At 56.0% G+C, this 17722-nt stretch overlaps 1 protein-coding gene across 1 annotated transcript; it reads left to right on the forward strand.

Moving 5' to 3' along the window:
- The first annotated feature begins 493 nt into the window (after positions 1-493).
- On the forward strand, positions 494-14881 carry LOC147414563 (SITS-binding protein-like). Its single transcript, XM_086472398.1, has 10 exons — positions 494-952; positions 3466-3637; positions 4524-4731; positions 4850-5000; positions 5259-5459; positions 5892-6160; positions 7823-7959; positions 8918-9039; positions 9838-10017; positions 14708-14881. The coding sequence occupies exons 1-10, from the start codon at positions 494-496 to the stop codon at positions 14879-14881; spliced, it is 2073 nt and encodes a 690-aa protein (XP_086328524.1).
- The last annotated feature ends 2841 nt before the right edge of the window (positions 14882-17722 follow it).

A 17722-nucleotide genomic window follows, 5' to 3' on the forward strand; every position in this document is an offset into this window, starting at 1 on the left:
TTCCCCCCCTCCTTCCTCTATCCCCCCCCCGCGGTATTTCTGCTGCACCCCCGGCCGTTCGCTGCTGCGGTGCCAACCGGGGAGCGACACCCAGCCAAGCGCCAAGGGTCTGTGGGGGCTCCTTTCCTGTCGGCTGCGGCCCCGTCTCCCCTCCCGGGGCTTTCGGCGTCGCTGAGCGGGTCCCGCCGGCCGTGCCAAGGGGCTGAGCTGACACCCGGCACGGGGTTTTGTGGTTGAGCTGCCGTCGCAGCCAGCGCCGAGCCCGGCAGCGGGACTCGCCGTGCAGCAGCGAGCAGAGGGAGGCTGCGAAGGGGGTTTCGCTCGCCCTCAGATTACTGCAAAGAGAAATGAGTGGCAGCTTAAGTTTTTCCTAAACTTTTTTTATTTTCCCCTCAACATTCTTTTGGAGCGACCCAAGAAGTGGGTTTTCTTTCTCGCTCTGCTGCAGGAGGGGAGAGAAAGAGGAGCCGGAGCATCCCCCTGCCATCGCACCATGCCCCTCGCCCGCCCCACCGGCCAAATCCCCGACGCCGCTTGGACCTCGGGCTTCAGGGAGATGACGGAGCCCTGGAAAGGTGCCGTCGGCTGCCTCGGCGTGGCCGTCTTCTTCGCCATGACCATCGGCATCATCTCCTGGCAGGCGCTGGAGCAGTCGCCGGAGGAGTGGGTGCTGCGGGGCCGCGCCGGCGGGGTGCTGTGGGAGCGCCGGCGGGGTGCCCTGCTGCTGCGGGCGCTGCCGGCAGGGCGGACGGTGGCGGTGATCGCGGTGGGCGGCGTGCCGGCCTCTGAGCCGCCTCCGCCGCGGGACCGCTGCTGGCACGACGGTGGGCAGTTCTGCTACGCCTGGGAGGAGGACGCCGAGCTCCGGCTCTCCCTCGAGCCCCCGCCAGCCCCCGCCACCGAGTGCTACGGCGTCCGCTGGACCCCGCTGCGCCCCGACGTGATGCTGAAGGTAACGGGGACCCCCGCGCCCTTCTCTGAACCATGACATTTGGGGTAAAACAAGCCAAAACGGGGAGGATCTGGCCCCAACGCACAATTTCCCAGCACAGTTACAGGGTCGCACCGTGGCTGGGGACACACCATCTTCCAAAGCCTCCGGTAACTGGAGGGTCCCGGATGGGAAAAGCCCCTTCGGAAGCCTCATGCCCTAAGGCTGAGCCCCCACAGCACCGAGGGGCCGCGGCCGCCTCCTCCCGGTGCCGCACTGGGAGCCCTGGGGTGGGAGAACCGTGTTTATACAGAGACTGAATAAATAATCGCTCAAGATCACAATGTTGGCGAGAAACGCGAGGCGCTCGGAAAGGTCTCTTCCAACCACAGACACAATGCAGCGGCTCTCTCGGGATGGGATTAATCCATCTCCGCTGCTGCAAACATTTATGGCGGCTTTGGGGGTTTTTTTGTATCTTTCCCAGTTTTCTCCCTCAGTTAAATAAAAGCAGATTCTGAAAAAGAGCCTTAGGGAGGGGAAGGACAAACCCTGTCAGACCACAGTGCCCCGTTGCAGGGAGCCCTCGGGACAGGCAAGGGAGCGGGATCCAAGGGATGGGGAATTTTTCACCTTTGGCCCTAAATCACCTGTTGACATCGTTTTGGGCCGGTGGAAGGTGTTGCCTGAACACAACTGCTGCGCGTGGGGCTGGTTTTCCTCTGCTGATGTCAGTTTGGGGCTGAGGAGAGGATCAGCAAGACAGAATAGGTTTTTTCCATTTTTTTAAAACACCAACATCCCCCCAAATTAAAAAAACAAACAAAAAAAAAAAAAAACCACACCAAAAAAAACCCAAGCCAAACTATCAGAAAACATGACCCAGTGAAATGTAAGAGTTAAGAATAGGCTTTTTTTCCACCCCCTTTCCCAGCTGGTGTGACCAGTTCAGCTGACACCTGGTACAGCTATGCTGAGCCTCCAGGGTTTCCACTTTAATAATTTACATCTCCTCTCCCCACCCCTTAGTGAGACTTAACCTCTCTCTGCCCCCGCGGCAGGAACGAGCTCGGGGCTCCAGGAGCGCTGCCTGAGCCGTGGGCTCGGCGTCAGGGTGAACGGGGGGTCCCTCTCTGCCCGTCCCAGCCTCCCTCCGCAGCCCCGAATCCCCGGGATTTCGGGGAAGCCTGTCCCCGCATGGGGAGTCACGCGGGATGCTAAGTCCTGCTGATCCCTGCTTTGGCAGAAAAGGGAAAGTTTTAGCAGCTTTGAAGCAAAAATTGATGGTTTCTGAAAGGAGGCGGGTCAAGATGGGGGACATCCCCTGGGACCGATGGCTTTTGGAGATGGCTCGTTGCTCCGCTGCCCCCTCAGCCCACTGAGAAAGTGCCCCAAATACCCAAGTGATGCCATCTCGCTGAGGGAAGGACTTTTCCCTGTCGGCTTTGCCTTGGGAGAGAGCCCACAACGCCCCGGGGACGCTGCGGTGCCCTTGAGGTGAGCGCTCACGATGGGGTTACAATCCCTGCACGCACACGGGTGGGGATGACTGCAATTCAGGTTGTGAATGCACCCCAGAAACACTGCAGAATGTAGCTAGGGGAGGCTTCTTTCAAACAAAACCACCCCCAAACCACCAGATTTTTCCACGCTGGGTCTGCAAAAGCGCCGTCGCTGCTTTGTTCAAGCCCTTGCCCTGAACTTCCCGCCGCCGCCGCTCTCGTCCTGCAGCAACGCGCACCCGCGAAGCCCCTTGGCTTAAAAGGTTTTCAGCATCTTTTTCCCAGTGACTCCAAACCCTGTGACCCTTTGGCAGCCAGAGGTGGGACCGGGCGGGTGCTGCAGGCGCAGGGGGTCGCGGGGGGCTGTTGCCTCCGGGTCACCAGGCTGCTTCGCAGCGATTTGATTTATTGAAGGTCCCCCCTCTGGACCTGGCAGGCTCTGGGGAAGGTGTCTGGTGGGTTTTTCTGTTTTAAAGGAAGCCGTGATGTGGAAGCTATAGGGTTTTTATTTCCACGGTGGGATTTTCACATTCCTCCACCTGAACACAGACGCGCACAGGGAAAAGGAAGAAAAAATCATCCTTGGCTTTAATTAGCAAGTCCAGGCTTTTTTGTTCAAGGTGAACAAAGCCCAGAACTTGCACTTTTGACTTCTGCTACAATTTTGTTTTCTCTTCCTACTCTAACACCATTTGATAACTTTAATAAACTGCAGGCTGGGAAACCAAGCACTCGGGCAGAATTTCAGCATTTTTTTTGTGCCTGGAAGCCCAGCTCTTGCTCTGGTGGAGGGAAACTTAAACCCAAGTATCTTCTACCGGGTTAGACGAGCAAAGCAAAGCATGAGCACCCACGGCTTTTTGCATAAAACCCCTAAGTCTCACAGGGCTGGGATTTTTCTTCCTGGGAAAAGACCGCTCTGACAACCCTGGCACAACACGCGGGGTTCTGCCTCTCCTAATGCAACTGTTGGGGCGTTCATCCTCCCCCCGGGGCATTTCTCACCCTCTGACGCTGCTCTCCGGGCTGCAGGACTGCTTCTCCATGGCCAACGTCTCCTGGTACGGCGGGGCGAGCACCCGTGCCCAGCGCTGGCCGCTCAACGGCGCCGAGAGCCACGCGCAGCCCTTCGTCAGCGGCGACTTCAGCCAGAACCCCGCCGGCTACGGGCCTGTTTCGGAGAGATACTTCTTAGGCTCGACAGGTAATCGCATCCTTCCCTGTCCGACGTCCTACTGCTTCGGTCCTGTGTTTCTCCACCCCCCTCCTCACTCACAAAGCACGCACTTTAAGAGCAGGGTGGATGTCTCTGGGGTTAAACCGTGTGTGTAAATCAATTCCAATGTATGACGAGTCATTAAAATGGTTAAAAATGTAAAGATGACCGGCAGCAGGACACAAGGGATGGATCCCACACGGCCTCATCCCTGCAGAAAAGGCCACGACACCAGCCCGCAGTGCCTGAGAGGATGGGGCTGGCCCGAGTCACCCCAGGGAAATGCCACGCTCTTGGTGTGTCGGTTTTGGGGTATTTTGGGGGGGTGGGGGGTGGGTTTGTTTGTGGGGTTTTTGATGTTGGGGTTGTTGGGGTTTTTTTTTCTTTTTTTAAGCAGAGATCTGTGTCCGTTGCCGCATCCTCCACCTCCACTGGAGCGGCTTTGCCCTGAGCTCGCGGGTCCCTGCCACTGCTGTGGGATGCTGGGTGCGGGCATGAGCTTAGGTGCTGTTGTCATTTTTGGGTGGATAGTTGGATTATTCCACAGAACGCCAAACTTCTGATATTCTCCCAAATTAATCCATTGATCTGCAGCTGCCCTGCATTGACGAAGCTGAAGCCCCTGCCTAAGCTGAATGCAGAGCGAAAAGGCAAGAAATGGAGTAAATCCAGCCCTTGAAATGCATTTTGGAGGCTAAAAGGGAATAGGAGAAGCAGAGAGCGGGGATTTGCTTGCATGGCCGGACCCATGGCCGGGCTCGATCCGGGAGGTGCTGGTACCAGCAAGGCTCTGCCCCACGTGCCCCTACCAGGGTGAGGACCAAGAGGAGCCGGGCGCTGGCTGAGACACCGTTTTCCTCTTCTCTCCCCAAAGGCGTGACGGTGACGGTGGCACCCGACGTGCCCCTCTTCCTCTCCCTGGAGAGCAACAGGCACTTCTGCCTGCAGACGCCGGCGGGGAGAGCCGCCGTGCCCCTGCGCTACCGCCTCTGCATCAGCCCCGACGTCGCGGCCGCCCACCGGCACGTCGGCAGCCAGCTGGCGGGGCAGGCGCGGGCGCTGCCGGATCCGGCCCTCCTGGGGTAAGGCGCTCCTGCCCTCCCGGCTCTCCGAGCCCTCGTCCCGGCCGCTGCCCCGAGCACCTCGTGCCGGCACAAGGTGCAAACCCCTCCCCTGCCCCCGGCTCTTCCCACCATGCAGGGCTCCCGTCTGGCGCTACTACGGCCCGGTGGGTTCAGCTGCCAAAATAAAACGAGGTCTGAGGTCGCTGGCCAAGAGGTTGAAGCGGCATCGTCTTCAGGAGGGGGTCCTGGCCCTGGGGGAGCGCGGCACCGCCGTCCTCGCCGCCGCGGTACGTCCCGTCCTGCCGCACTTCGGGCTCGGAGGGCAGACACGGAGCTGCCATCGGCCCTGCTCTCAGCACCGTTAAATCCCGAGGGGCGAAACGCAACCGCACTCCTTTGGTGGGGTGGGGTCTGTGAGCCCCCCTCCCTGAGAAGGGATGCTGGGTTTGGAGTTTCACCCCGCGCGGGCGGTGACACCGAGCAGCCGGCGCTCGGTGGCTTTGCCGCTCCTCCAACCCCCTTCTGCTGCCTTGCCCTCCCCGCAGGACCACGTTCCCCCGGAGCGGAGGAAGAGGCACGACTCGGCCCGCGCCTGGGACCCTTCCCCGATCCACCCGCTGCAGCTCTCCATCACGCTGTCCCCGTACGCCAGCATCGCCTCCCCGCTCTTCCTGCGCTCGCTGCGGGACGGCGAGGCCGCCAGCTACTGGCTGAGCCTGCAGCCTCCCCGACTCGGGGGGTGCTCGGTACGAGACCCTCCTCCAACCCCTACACCTGCTGCTCAACCTGAAATCAAAATGGATAAACACGCGTGGAGGGGGCCAGCCGGGTCCTCCTGGGCTGGGGGCAAGCCCCGTGGGTGCAAAGCGGTGCCTGGGGGAGCAGCTTTCCTCCCGTTTCCTCAGGAAGCAGCTTTCAAACTTCCACTGCCGAAAGATATTTTTAAAAGTTGTCGGTGTTCAGAAAATCCCCCCCCAGCTCCCCTGTTTGCAGCCGTTTGGGTGATACGGCAGCCTGCTGTCGCCTCAGGGGTCTGTTTGGGGGGGCCGAGAAAGGGGCGACACCTTCGTGTGTCGCACCACGGTGGTGCGAGGGCAGGGCCGGCACCCTCCAGGCTCGCCCCCGGCGCTGGTGGGGTGCATTGTGGGTCTGACAGACGTTTTCACCCCCCGCCGCAGGTCCCGCTGCTGACCACGTGGAAGGGGCGGCTTTGCGCCCGCCTGAACGTCAGCAGCGAGGCGGCGCTGAGCTGGTACCTGGCACGTGCCCGGCGCCTGCGGCAGGCGCTGGGAGCTGCCTACGTGGTCTTCGAGGGCGCCGAGGGCAATGCCTTCCTGGAGCAAGCTGTGCCGCCTCCCGCCGAGCTGGCGGGCGACCGATACACCGCGGCGCTGGCGGCGGCGCTGGCGACACTGGGAAATGCCACCGTCATCAGCGCCGGTGCCAGGTGGGTACCGAGGAGAAGAGGCTTTGCCGGAGCCGAGGGCTGCGGGAGCTGTGCAGGAGGTGGTCGAGGTGACGCTCTAAAGGTGCCCCTGGGCTGCCGAGACACCGCTCAGCACCCAGAGGAGCAGCGTGGAGGTGGTCGAGGGCAGCACGTAGGGAGGGGTCGCTCTCATCTCTCCTCTTCCTCTCTCTTTTGGAACATTTTAGTTTGTTTTTTTTTTTTTTTTAATGTCTTGGAGCACAAAAATGCCTCAATGCATTAATGCCAGATGCAATAAACAGGCATCTTGTCATTTACAGCCACTCAAGCTTCAGGTCACTGCCCCTTCTGCAGGGGGGAGAGGGGGAACCCTGGGGTCTTGGCCAAATCCCTGTGTCGGTAATTGCTTGCGGTCTCAAACGACTGCAGCTCCCTGCCTTGTCCTGCTCGCGCAGCCCACGCAGGGTTAACTTATTCACGAGCAGCTCGAGACCCTTTGGTTAAAGGCACCAAATCTATTACCGGCCTTTTTTTTCTCCGTTATTTTTATGTCTGGCAGATGCAAAGAGACACGCAGGCTGTTTGCAGAATGACTTATTTCATGTTGTGGATGAAGCGTTGATGGATGCATGAGAAGGCAACTTCAAAATAGTTCACTTTCAAAGACAAAGCAAAGTTTCACATGCTGAGGTGGTGACAGGCCCTTCATCAGCCATCTGCAAAACCAGCGTGGAGGAAATAGCCCCTTTTCTAACCGTTTTTAAGTCTGTCCAGGATCATACCTTTCCTGGTGGGCAGTTTCCGTACCAGAAGTGTTTTGTAAACCATCGCATCAGCCTTACCCCCTCTTACGATGAAAAAGTGTCCCTGGGAGAGCTCTGGGGAGTCAGCAAACGGGTGGGAGGTTGAGGAGGAAACCAAACTCTGGGAGCAAGCAGACTCAGACCAAAAAATTCCTCTTGGTTAGATGAGCTCCAGATCATTTTTCAAACCAAAGCTCATCACGAAGGTCCAGATTTGACCCTTTCTGGTCACCAGAAACCCTCTCCTGCACTGGGCCACTTGACATGACCCCCCTGCCTCCCCCCCAGGTAAACTGAAGGCATAGAAATGCTACTGGGGAAAAAAAAAAATAAAAAACCCAAAAAACATGGGGAAAATAATGCTTTCCTCTGGCAGACAGATAGAGGAGAAATCCTCCCTGCAGGACATGGCCCCGGGCCACCTGCGTCACAAGGAGGCTGGTGCTTTGGGCTTGGGGATCCGCGGGGCGCAAGGGTGCTGTCGGGACACCCCAGCCGCATGGTTTTTGTGAGCGTTCTCCCACCAGGGTCAGTGTTGCCACATGGGAAGTAGCAAGAAGACGGCTACAACCCAGAGCGTGGCTGTGCTGCCGTCAAGGTGGGCCTCCAAACTGTGGCCCTCGTGAGATGAAGCCAGGAGAAGGAAGGCTTTGAGTAGGGGATCCGGGGAGAAGGAGGAGGATTGGGGTTGCCCAACTCGGCAGGGCTGGCGCAGTGGCTGGGAGCGTACTGGGGAGCGCTGATTTCTCTCCGACGGAGACGCCAAGCGGCTGGAGAAACCCGCGTGTGACCCCAGCGACTGCCCAGCCAGCCGGGCAGCGGGGAGCTTTGGCTCCTGCGAGCCGTCTGAAAGCGCTGGGTTTGCTCTCGTTTCCCCCAGATCCAGTCACCTACCGCTCTTCGTCCAGATGAGCCCGCTGCGCTCGGACTGGAGCCACGCCGGGCTGAAGGGCGTTATTCCCTCCGTGCTGCACTACAGCCTCTTGGGCTACAACTTCTTCATCCCCGACGCAGTAGGTAATAGTTGCTTTTCTGCCTTTTACCCCTACTTCTGGCTTTTCTGCAGAGGCTTTTGCAGCAGTCGTTTGGGCGGGAGGTACGCTTGTGCCACCGGGCTCAGGTGTGCTCTGTGAAGGCTTGAAGCACTTTGCTCCCGGGACGCAATTTTCCTGGCTTGATTGGGTTGAACGTTACTAGGGAATCGACTGAGGAATTGAAAACAAAAAAACATGTTGTAAATTATTAAATAGGCAGCCCCAGAAGCAGCCAGGTCTCTGGGGATGCCCTTCGCAGAGCTCCTCGACCGCAGGCGGAGGGCAGCCTGCCGCCTCTCGCAGCTCGGCTTGAGCCAGAGCCCACCCGGCGAGGGAAGGAGGGAGCCCACAGCCAGGAAAGTGCATGCCCAGGCGCCTGGCTGGGAAACAGATGTTCCTAAAACACCAGCAGCCCCGCTCCAAGTTTGCATTTCTGCTCCAAAGCACAATGGCTTGAGAAATCCTTAAATAAAAACATCATAAAAGTCGAGAAACAATCCTTTAATCAGGGCCAAGCAACCTGGTTTGCCCCGCTTCTTGGAGGTGACCGGGGTATTTGTGCCTAAAACATGCCCCAAGCGCACAGAGGCTGCAGGAGAAGTGTCAGACCCAGAGAGCGGAGCTGCGAAGACAGCCCTGAAAAATGGGGTTGTTGAGCAATTTTTCAGTTTGGCCTCTATTTTTAGCCATTTTTCCTTAGAAAACCCAGCTCAGGCAATCACAGCATGCCAGTTCCCTCCCTGAAGAGGTGTTGAACCCATCGGCTTACTCCAGCCGAGCTGGACGAGGGAGCAGACCCCCCGCCACGGGTGGGGAGAATTCAGCTCCTCTTGCAACGGGGCAACACGTCCTGCCCGCGCGGAGAGCAGGTCGCGTGGGACTCCCTCCCCCACGAGGAGACGCCCCCCGAGCGGCTTCACTCAGCTCCTTGTCCCCAGCAGGAGGGAGCCTGGCCAGTGACGCTCCAGGGGACCCGGAGCTCTACGTGCGGTGGCTGCAGATCGTGACGTTCCTCCCCGTGATGGCCTTCAGCACGCCGCCCTGGCTCTGCTGCGACGCCTGGGTACGCACCCCCACGCCCCGCAGAGGGGGACACGGTGTCCCTTACATGACAAACCCCCAAAAGCCATTAAAGGTCCCTCCTGGGGAAAGCCAAGGCTAAAAAAAATCACTGCCCTGTTCTTGCTACCCGCAAAATCCTGCTCTCTGCCCCAGCGACCAGATCGCGGTACGCTCGCAGCAATTTTTGCTGCAAAATTAAGGTTTTTGTGGCTTCATACGTCGGGGCTGCCCGCAAATGCGGGGCCAGTATCCACAAGGCCTGTAGAAAGGACAGCAGTCGTCGCACGTCTCCCTCCCTCCCTCCCTTGTGCTGCTGGAGTTGTTTGATTACAGTTCGATCAAACAGTTAACGCCTACAGCAGAGTGACGCCTGCAGGTCCCCGTCCAAGGTCTTTTTAAGCAGTTGGAGACCTTTTACCCAGGGATGTCACCTTTAGGGCTGTAAAAGGGGAGAGCGACTCTTAAAATCAGGGGCACAGGGGGAAATGTGATTGAATCTCTCTGCCAGCAGCAACAGGGTGCATTGCTTCGGTTGGACATCAGCACCCCGGCGGGTATCACCTGCCAGCTGCCGGCCCCAGCTTTTGCACGTAAACGGGAATAAATCCACTGTACCAACCCTGTTAGCACCGTGTGAGCTGCCAGAACTTCCTCAGGACACTGCAATTCCATTATCTCTCTTCCTGAGGGAAAATATATGGGTCTTTTTCTTTCTTTTTTTTTTTTTTTTTCTGCTTGCTTTGCTGTTTGTTGGGTGAAGGACTTGTCATGGGTTTCTCTGTCTTTCCCCAACCTGTAGGTCCTGAATCTCACCCGGCAATGCATACAGAGGCACCGTGACTTCGTTGTGCCGCTCCTCACAAAATACAGCGAGGAATGGCTCGGTTTGGGGTACCCCATCTTCCGCCCGGCGTGGTGGCTCAGTCCCACAGATCCAACCGCTTTTACCATAGAGGATGAATTCCTCATTGGAGACGAGGTAGGAAAGGGGGGGACTGAATGCCCTCAGAGGGTAACTGGGGGCAGATAAGGTGCCCCCCGCGCTCGCCCATCGGCCTCTTTGCATCCAGCCTGACTCCAGCGCTCCTCGTGTGAAACCGAAGGGCTGATGGGGCCCCGTTGGCTCCTTCAGGTTTGCAATTTATTGAAAGTGAAGAGTCAACAAGACTCACGCTTTGCTTTTTCACGTCAGGGTACTTTTCAGTCCTTTCTGCCGAAAGACACCTCCTGATGGTCAGCACTGCCCTCTTCCCCCGCCTCTTTTCAGGCTGTTAATCCCAGTACTGGGAGCTGCAGCCGGCAATAACCAAGGAGCAGCACGAGTGCGGCTCCCTGGTCCTCTCAGGGAGCTCCTCTAGCCACGTTTGGGGGTTTTTCAACCCAAATCAAATGCAACCCAGAACAAATGGGGAGCATCAGAGAGCACAGACCCTGGGGCTCAAATTGGGGCTCACAGTAACGCCCCAGCTGAGCTCGCCCATCCCCATCCTGCCTAAGGGATTTACTGACTTGAATCTGCGTTTTCCCCCACGGGCAGCTGTAGGGGGGATTCATTCAGCCCATAGGAGCGTTGTGAACACAGCCCATCAGGTTTGAGCCCATCGAGCTTATAAGGCCACAGCAAGGTGGGTGAACGACATCAAGAGATCCGTCGCACGTTCAAGACGGATCAATGTCTTCATCCATTTTCCTAGCAGGGATTTAGCCATGGCTGGCGTCCGTTTCCCACAGCTCTTCTCCCCTGCTTGTTCAGATCTCAGTGGTTTCACGCTGTAGATGCTCCTTCAAGTCTGGTGTTCTCACACTCCAGTCGTGGCTTGTGTAGTGGAGAGCTCCTCCTGCTGCCCTCCCTGCAGACGTGTGCCTCTCATCCCACCTCAGCTCGTCAAGTGTTGCTTTAGCAGTCGATGGCATGCTGTTTAACGGGATGTGTGGCTGCTTTGAATCAAAAGGGTCTTGGAAAGGCAATCCAGGCCTTCTGAGAAAGGCTTTTCTTATGGAAAACTGTGCCCCACCCTCCCATTTTTGTAAGGAGACTTACAAAATGTGCGGTGGCACCATTTTATCTTTGTCCCTCCTGCTTTGCCTGGGCGCAGCATCCCAGCAGCTTGCGATTTTGGCAATTCCTACAGTTTTTTCTCTTTAAAAGCATAAGCCTGGGTTCATACTATTGCATTCCTTCGGCAGCAACGTGTCAGGCTGTCTTTACATGGCGATGCTGCTAATCAAGGGGAAGCAGTCTTCCTAAAAACACCCTCCCAACCCCAAAAGCAGTGCTCAATAGGAGTTTGTTTCTTGTTTTATTAGAAAAGCAGCTGGTGCTGCAGAGTTATCTTTTCAGCCTCTGCTTGCAGCTTCCAACAGACATTGCAAGACCTGATTTCCACACTTGAGTTTCTGGCCACGAATTCTGTGGATTCAATTTATCTTTATTTTCTTTTAAAGGAAACCCTCACTGCAGGAGATTACTTTTTAGGAAGCAGCAGAGAGCTCAGATAACCAGGTGGGAAGGTTTTAAAACACAGACCCTTGCCGCAAATGCATCTTAGACCAGCACAGCGCCAGCACAGAGGCTGGAGGGAGCCGAGGCGTTTCTGCTGTCCCGGCGTGCCGCAGAGCACGCCTCTGGGCAGTAATGGTGCTATCAGTTATAACCATGGCCAAGCTAAAAACCTAGTTCCTTCCCCAAAATCTCTCAAACTGAGAAACCCCCGAGGCAGCTGAATCAGGCAGGGCAGAAATGCAGCCTGCGTTACTGAGGTGAGGTTCCCAGGAAAATACTGCAAGCTCAGGGAGAGGGAAAACAAAAAAGAAAAACGTGGGGGCAGCTTTAGCCCTTTCTCTCAGGAGGTGCAAAGCTTTGGCTTGGCTGAAAGCTCCTCAAATACGGTAAAATGGGATGTCTGCTCCGTAAACTAGTCAGGGCCAAGCACTTCTGATAAAGCATGATGTGAGGCTGGCAAAAAGCTTGCCTGACTATTCCCCACCCCCTGCCCAGAAGAGCTTAAGCTTGCGGCAGGAGAGCCCAGACAAGGGCTGGTTTGACTTCCAAGCTGGTTTTTGGAAGCTGGAAGAATAGAAACGCACTCCAAAACTGGCTTTGGTGCAATTTGGAGCATCATTTGGAGCATAAACTACTGGAAAATACACAGGGTGGTTCTGTGCCGGTATGATCTGAGGCAGGACTAAGTGTTAGGGCGCTGGGATAAACCTCTTGAGCATCGTCCCTCAGTGCAGGCGGCCGCTGCAGGGTGCTGACAAACACGGCTTTGTGCTATTGCTGAAGCCCTCCCGCTTCCGAGTTGCATACTCCCCTTTTTTGGGGGTCACTCTGGGCTGGGAGGATAGCTCTGCTTTGAAGCCTGATCTTCGGGCTGTGAGCTGCACGTTCATTACTGCCAGGTCTCGTTCATCCCGCTCTCTTGGCAGCACGCTCTCAACCTGACTCAGGCCAGACAACATATCTGTCGAATTAGCAAGAGTGCTCAATAAGCAGGTTTCACGTCAGGTTTTTGCTGACTACAAAGGGAAACAAATACCTGCTCCCTTCGAGCAGACGGGACAGCAACGCCTTTGGGTTTCTGCAGGCGGTTTTGGGACGTGGTGGTGTGGGACTGCAGGGGTCGGGGTGGTTTTGGTCCCTGACTAAGAGGTCTTGAACCTGGATTTAACGCTGCGCAGCCATAATCCGGCCTGGCTCACGAGCAGATTTCCACCGCTGGGAAAGGGAACGGGGCCTGACCGCTATTGAATCCTTCCAGCAAAGCACGTTGAAATCCAACAGCAATGAGACAAGTTGTGCTAATTTGGCAAAAAAAGACGCTGTTGCGAGCTGCTCTGTGGCCGTGGGGCAGCGCCGCCGCTTGTCAGTGCCATCTGCCTGGCGAAAGCGGATGCTGCAGGAGGCCGGGAAGCCAGGTCTTGCTGCCAAATGTATTTATAAAGGCCAGGAGGGGACAAAAAGGTCCCCCAAAGTGTGCCAAACACCGCCACATCTCCCTGGGACGATGCTGCCCGGCAGCTCAAGGAGCATCGCTAAGGGGTGCCGGGATGAGTCCCCAGCACTTGCTCTTTGCTGTTGACCAGGACCTCCAAAAAGGGGGTTTAAGAGGGACTGATCCATAAATTTCATACCCAGTTTTCACTATTTAGCCTTTTTTTTTTCTCCTTTAATGCCTTTTCTAGGGTTTTAATTTTTTTCCTATCCTCTCGTCTTTCTTCATCATCACGTGAATCCGGTTTCGAACAAATACAAATCAAAGCCTCGGTGTTCAAGCAGATTTAAACTGAAGCCAAAGCAGGTGGTTTTGTGTGGGTTTGGGTTTTTTTCTTCTCAGAAAAGCTTTGCTTTTCTTGCAAAACTCTTATTTAGGGCCCTGAAAACCTTTTTAGGTTTCTGAAGTGAACAAATTATCAGGAATAAATATTCTCAGAATGTTGGAAACTGCTTTTCCCATAAAGCAAGTGGGGGAAAAAAATCACTAAAGTTTTTGGAGACTGGATTAATTTAACTAAGTCATTGGGGAAGATCAAGCACAGCTCACCTCCCCTTATGCCTTATGTCTGAATGGAACTCTGATTTGTAACCCAAGAGCAAATATTTTTATGTTTTTTATATGCGTTTTTAATGCAATTACCCATATGCCAAGACTGCTGGCTGAGATTTTCGTGAACATTTGAGGGAGCTGGGCAGCTAAATCCCTTGAATCTCCAAAGGAGCCTTGAGTGTACAGCATGATAAATGTGAATACGTTGCTTGAAACTGTACATACCATGTTTTGAACACGAGCTTTTCCTGGGGCTTGTGTAACCGACAACACTTAATTAGTCGGAGAGGCTGAAACACAAACCTTCCTCCTAGATGCAGGAGAGGAAAGGTGGGAAGGGAGGGTTAAGTTGCCTGGAGGGCAGCCCGGGCAGAGGGCTTCTGAAGCTCTCCTTTTTAGCAGCCTGGAGCTAAAGCTCTTCTCCCACCCCTGTAACGTGTGCATTTCAGATTGAAATACAAGTTTTTGCTTGGTTTCGTACCAGATTACATCTGACTTCATAGAGTAAGTCATATCAAGTCTAAACCAGATCCTTCCCTGCATGGGGTCGTGGGAGGAAAGAGAAATTCCTACTTCTGCCACAAATCTCCTACAGGGCACGGGGATGTCTCTCGCCCAGACTCTGCCACCAATTCCCATCGCAATCCCGTAAAACCTTCTCAGAAGCTGCTTCATGTGAGCCTGAACCCACCTGCAGGATTTACTGGCCAGCCCGCGCTCCTGCATCCACCCTCTTTTGCTCAACCCAAAGTGCGAGTTTTGTTTTGCAGGAAACCCAGATTTCTGACGGGCGTTTTTGTTCAGGTCTTCCAGAACACGAGCTGGACGGACCCTCGGGCCTACTGCGGGCAGGGCTGACCCCAGTCCCAGCCAAGCGAAGGCCACTGCAGCATCTTTTCTCGCCACAACTCAGGAAGCCTTGTGCTTACCAGCTTCGGCCTCTGCTGCTTGCATGGGTGGATGCTCTCCTTTGCAGCTACGAGCCAGACTCCTGACCTTCTCCGTGGTTGCTTGCTTGTCCCTCCAGCCTCGTGGTCCGCTTGGCGCAGCCAGCAGTATGTCCTGGCTAATCCTCCAAGTGCTAAATCCCTTTTTTCTTTCTTTTTCTTTTTTTCACTGCAGGTCCTGGTTGCCCCAATAACAGAAAAAGGGCGAACGTGGAGAGACATCTACCTGCCTGGAGAAGGGCACCTATGGATGGACACCAACACTGCCCACGTGTTTGACGGAGGCACCGTCCTCAGGAATTACTCGGCCAGCCTTGCAGAGGTGCCAGTTTTTGTAAAGACCTCCTAAATCCACAGACCGGCGCAGCTTTGGGGCAGTTGACCTCTTTCAGAGCAGTGCTGCACAAAGGTGCTTGCTCTTCCTTGAGACTATTTCAGCCTATTTGCACTTTTCCAAGACCCCCGTGTTTTTTTTGTTGTTGTTTTGTTGTTTTTTTTTTTAATTTCAGTGGGAATTGTTTGAATCTTTTATTATTTGCTGTTATTCTAAAATAGTGGAAATACAGCTTTGGCACAAACATACATCCAGAATGGTTGACCTATGGCTTTCCAGTGCTTCCCAGTGAAATGTTTGTGTGTGTTTAGGTGGGCATGTCCAGCATTTCCAGGTCCCTGGCACCATGCTCAGAGATGCTGCCTTGTCCAGAGAGTGGATTTTCCAGAATAGGAGGTAAACGACTGTCAGCTCATACCTGATGGGAAGGTTTGCGTTTAAAGGAAAAAGCACGCACAGGGAAAGCTAAATAGGATAGCTCCATTCCTGCGCACGGACGTCACATCTGCTACGCGCCACCTGCTTCTCTCATCTGATGCTGTGTGTACGGCCCCCCAGGAAGGTCTTTGGCAGCAAGAGCCTGGCTTTGAAGGTAATTGGAAAATTGGGTCAATTCCAGGTCTATTGGAAGCAGGTTTCTGTGGAAGAAAAATAAGCTTGACCAAGCAAAGGAGCAGCTCTAATGGAGCGTGATGTGGGCTGGCAGGATGATTGCCCACCTTGGAATACAAACTCCAGAGCTCAGCACCGAACTCCCGTGTGCCCCAGCTAGTGCTCTGCACCATTTATTGGATTTTATGGGGTTTTTCCAATTATTTCTTGCAGTGCAAGAGGGATCCAGTGTGACCAGCCTTCTTCCATCCGGCAGAAAACATACCCACAGGCGAAACCGATGTCCCACGTGCTGAATATGCATTTAGGGGGATTTTTAGCTACTCTGATAACCCAAGTGACAGATTCATGGGACATTAACGTGTATGTCAACGCGGTGGTTTCAAAAGCTGGCATTTGAGGGCAGGGACTAGGTGATAGCTGGGACCGAAGTGAAGAGCAAGCTTCAGCCTGCAGGCAGTGCTGCCGGGCTCGGGCATATCCAGCCTCCAGCGACGAGTGGCATCAGCCAGCACCTTGGGTTTTTGTGGGAACTGCTGCGGTACCAAGCCACGGCTCTGATGAAAAAATGAGATTTGAAGGGGTAGCAGCTCCTCCCAGCAATTTTTCCCTGAAAATAACTGGAGGGAAAGCCAAACGCCACAAATGAATTGGTTTCAGCCACAGAAGCCTAGGGAATTGAGAGGTGAAGAGCTGAGGTGGGGATGGGGGGAGCCCCTCAGCTCCTCGCCTGGTCCATGGAGGTACATGATGGGGCTGGGGGGAGCCCCCAGAGGAAAATGATGGGGCCCGACAAGGGCAGCCCAAGGCACCCCCAGGGGCCTAGGCCGTTTCAAAATACCCATGAAGGTTTCTGAGACACCTCGAAAGGCACAAACTGAAATAAAGGAACCTCTCACTAACTGTAATACAAAACACGTTTCTCTGGGGGAAGGTCAAGCCCTGGGACCTTGCCCAGAGGGGCTGTGGACGCTTTGAGATCACTGAACCTGCTGGATGCACCCCTGGGCAGCCTGCTCTGGCAGCGGGCTTGGACTAGATGATCCCCAGGGGTCCCCTCCCACCCTCCCAAGTATGCAATTTGCCACAAGAAGCGATGACAAAAGGGCTTTCTGCCGTGGATTTCATTCCTTCCGCAGGAGCAGCAGGGCTGCCTGGATCCTGCCTGCTGCCAGAGTCAGAGACAACCCAGGTTGTGACCGTCCCGCTGCCACCATCCACGTGCTCTTCAGCAGCCGCGTTGGTCGGGGGCGAGCGTTGCGTTTCTCTTCTTGGTGGGGTGTGCTACCGGCCCCTTGCGCCTGGCACGTCTGCGGGACCTCCGCCGGCGCCTCGCTGCACGCCGTCGTCTGGAGGAGCCGTGGCCTCGCCGCCGCCGGCGTTTCCTTTTTCCAGAATAAGGTGGGACTGCTCGTTCAGGCCTTGGAGCTTGGACCTCATCAGGATCCCTGCTCCTCCACTGCTTCCGCCTTGCAGAGGAGTCGTAGGCCACTGTGCCCGGATGCCCCATGTGGATTTCCTGGCCTCGCCTGGGGGACCTGCTCTGTTGGCTCTCCCAGGCACAGGGATCGTCCCTGTCCCTGCTCCGCCATTGCTGTCCACTGCGGTGGCCCCATGAGTGCTCCCACCGAGGTTGGTCCGCAGGGGTGCAGGACCCGTGCGGGGATCGGCTCCTTCTCATGCGCCAGTGCCTGGAGCCATCCCAACCTGCCCGCTGGCAGGGCTCGCTCCTCCCCGAGGAGGCCAGGACACCTCGTTCAGGCCTCAGAGCCTGGCCCTCGTCACGAGCAGCGTCCCAAGCCCTGCTCTGCTGCCACCCCCTGCTTTTTGAGGAGTCGTAGCCCCAGGCGTGCCGACCCCATCTGTGGCCATCATGGTGCCATCTTAGGGACCTGCATCGTCCCCTCTCTGGGGCCCTGGCGCAGCCACTGCCGCGGTCTCCGCTGTAAGAGCTGCGGTGCCGGCGGCCTGAGGAACACCACCACCTTCTTGCTGCAAAGCGGCGCTGAGATCTCCCTCTGCTGTCGCAGCGCGTGAAGTCGTCCCTCTCATGGTTGTGGGCTCCCAGCTTGGGGAATCTGTGCCGAAGAGGCCGCCAGCAGTTCGGGCACACATCTGTGCTGCAGGCCCAGTCCCCTACGCAGGCAAAACAGAAACAGTGCCTGCAGGAACTCGCGCAGGCTTTGCTGCTGCTGGCGTCCCGGCAGACCGGGCAGGTTGGGTGCTCAGAGGCATCCAGCAGCG

The sequence above is a fragment of the Leptosomus discolor genome, chromosome 12 (assembly GCF_034619465.1).
Source record: "Leptosomus discolor isolate bLepDis1 chromosome 12, bLepDis1.hap2, whole genome shotgun sequence".
In the NCBI taxonomy this organism is placed as follows: domain Eukaryota; kingdom Metazoa; phylum Chordata; class Aves; order Leptosomiformes; family Leptosomidae; genus Leptosomus; species Leptosomus discolor.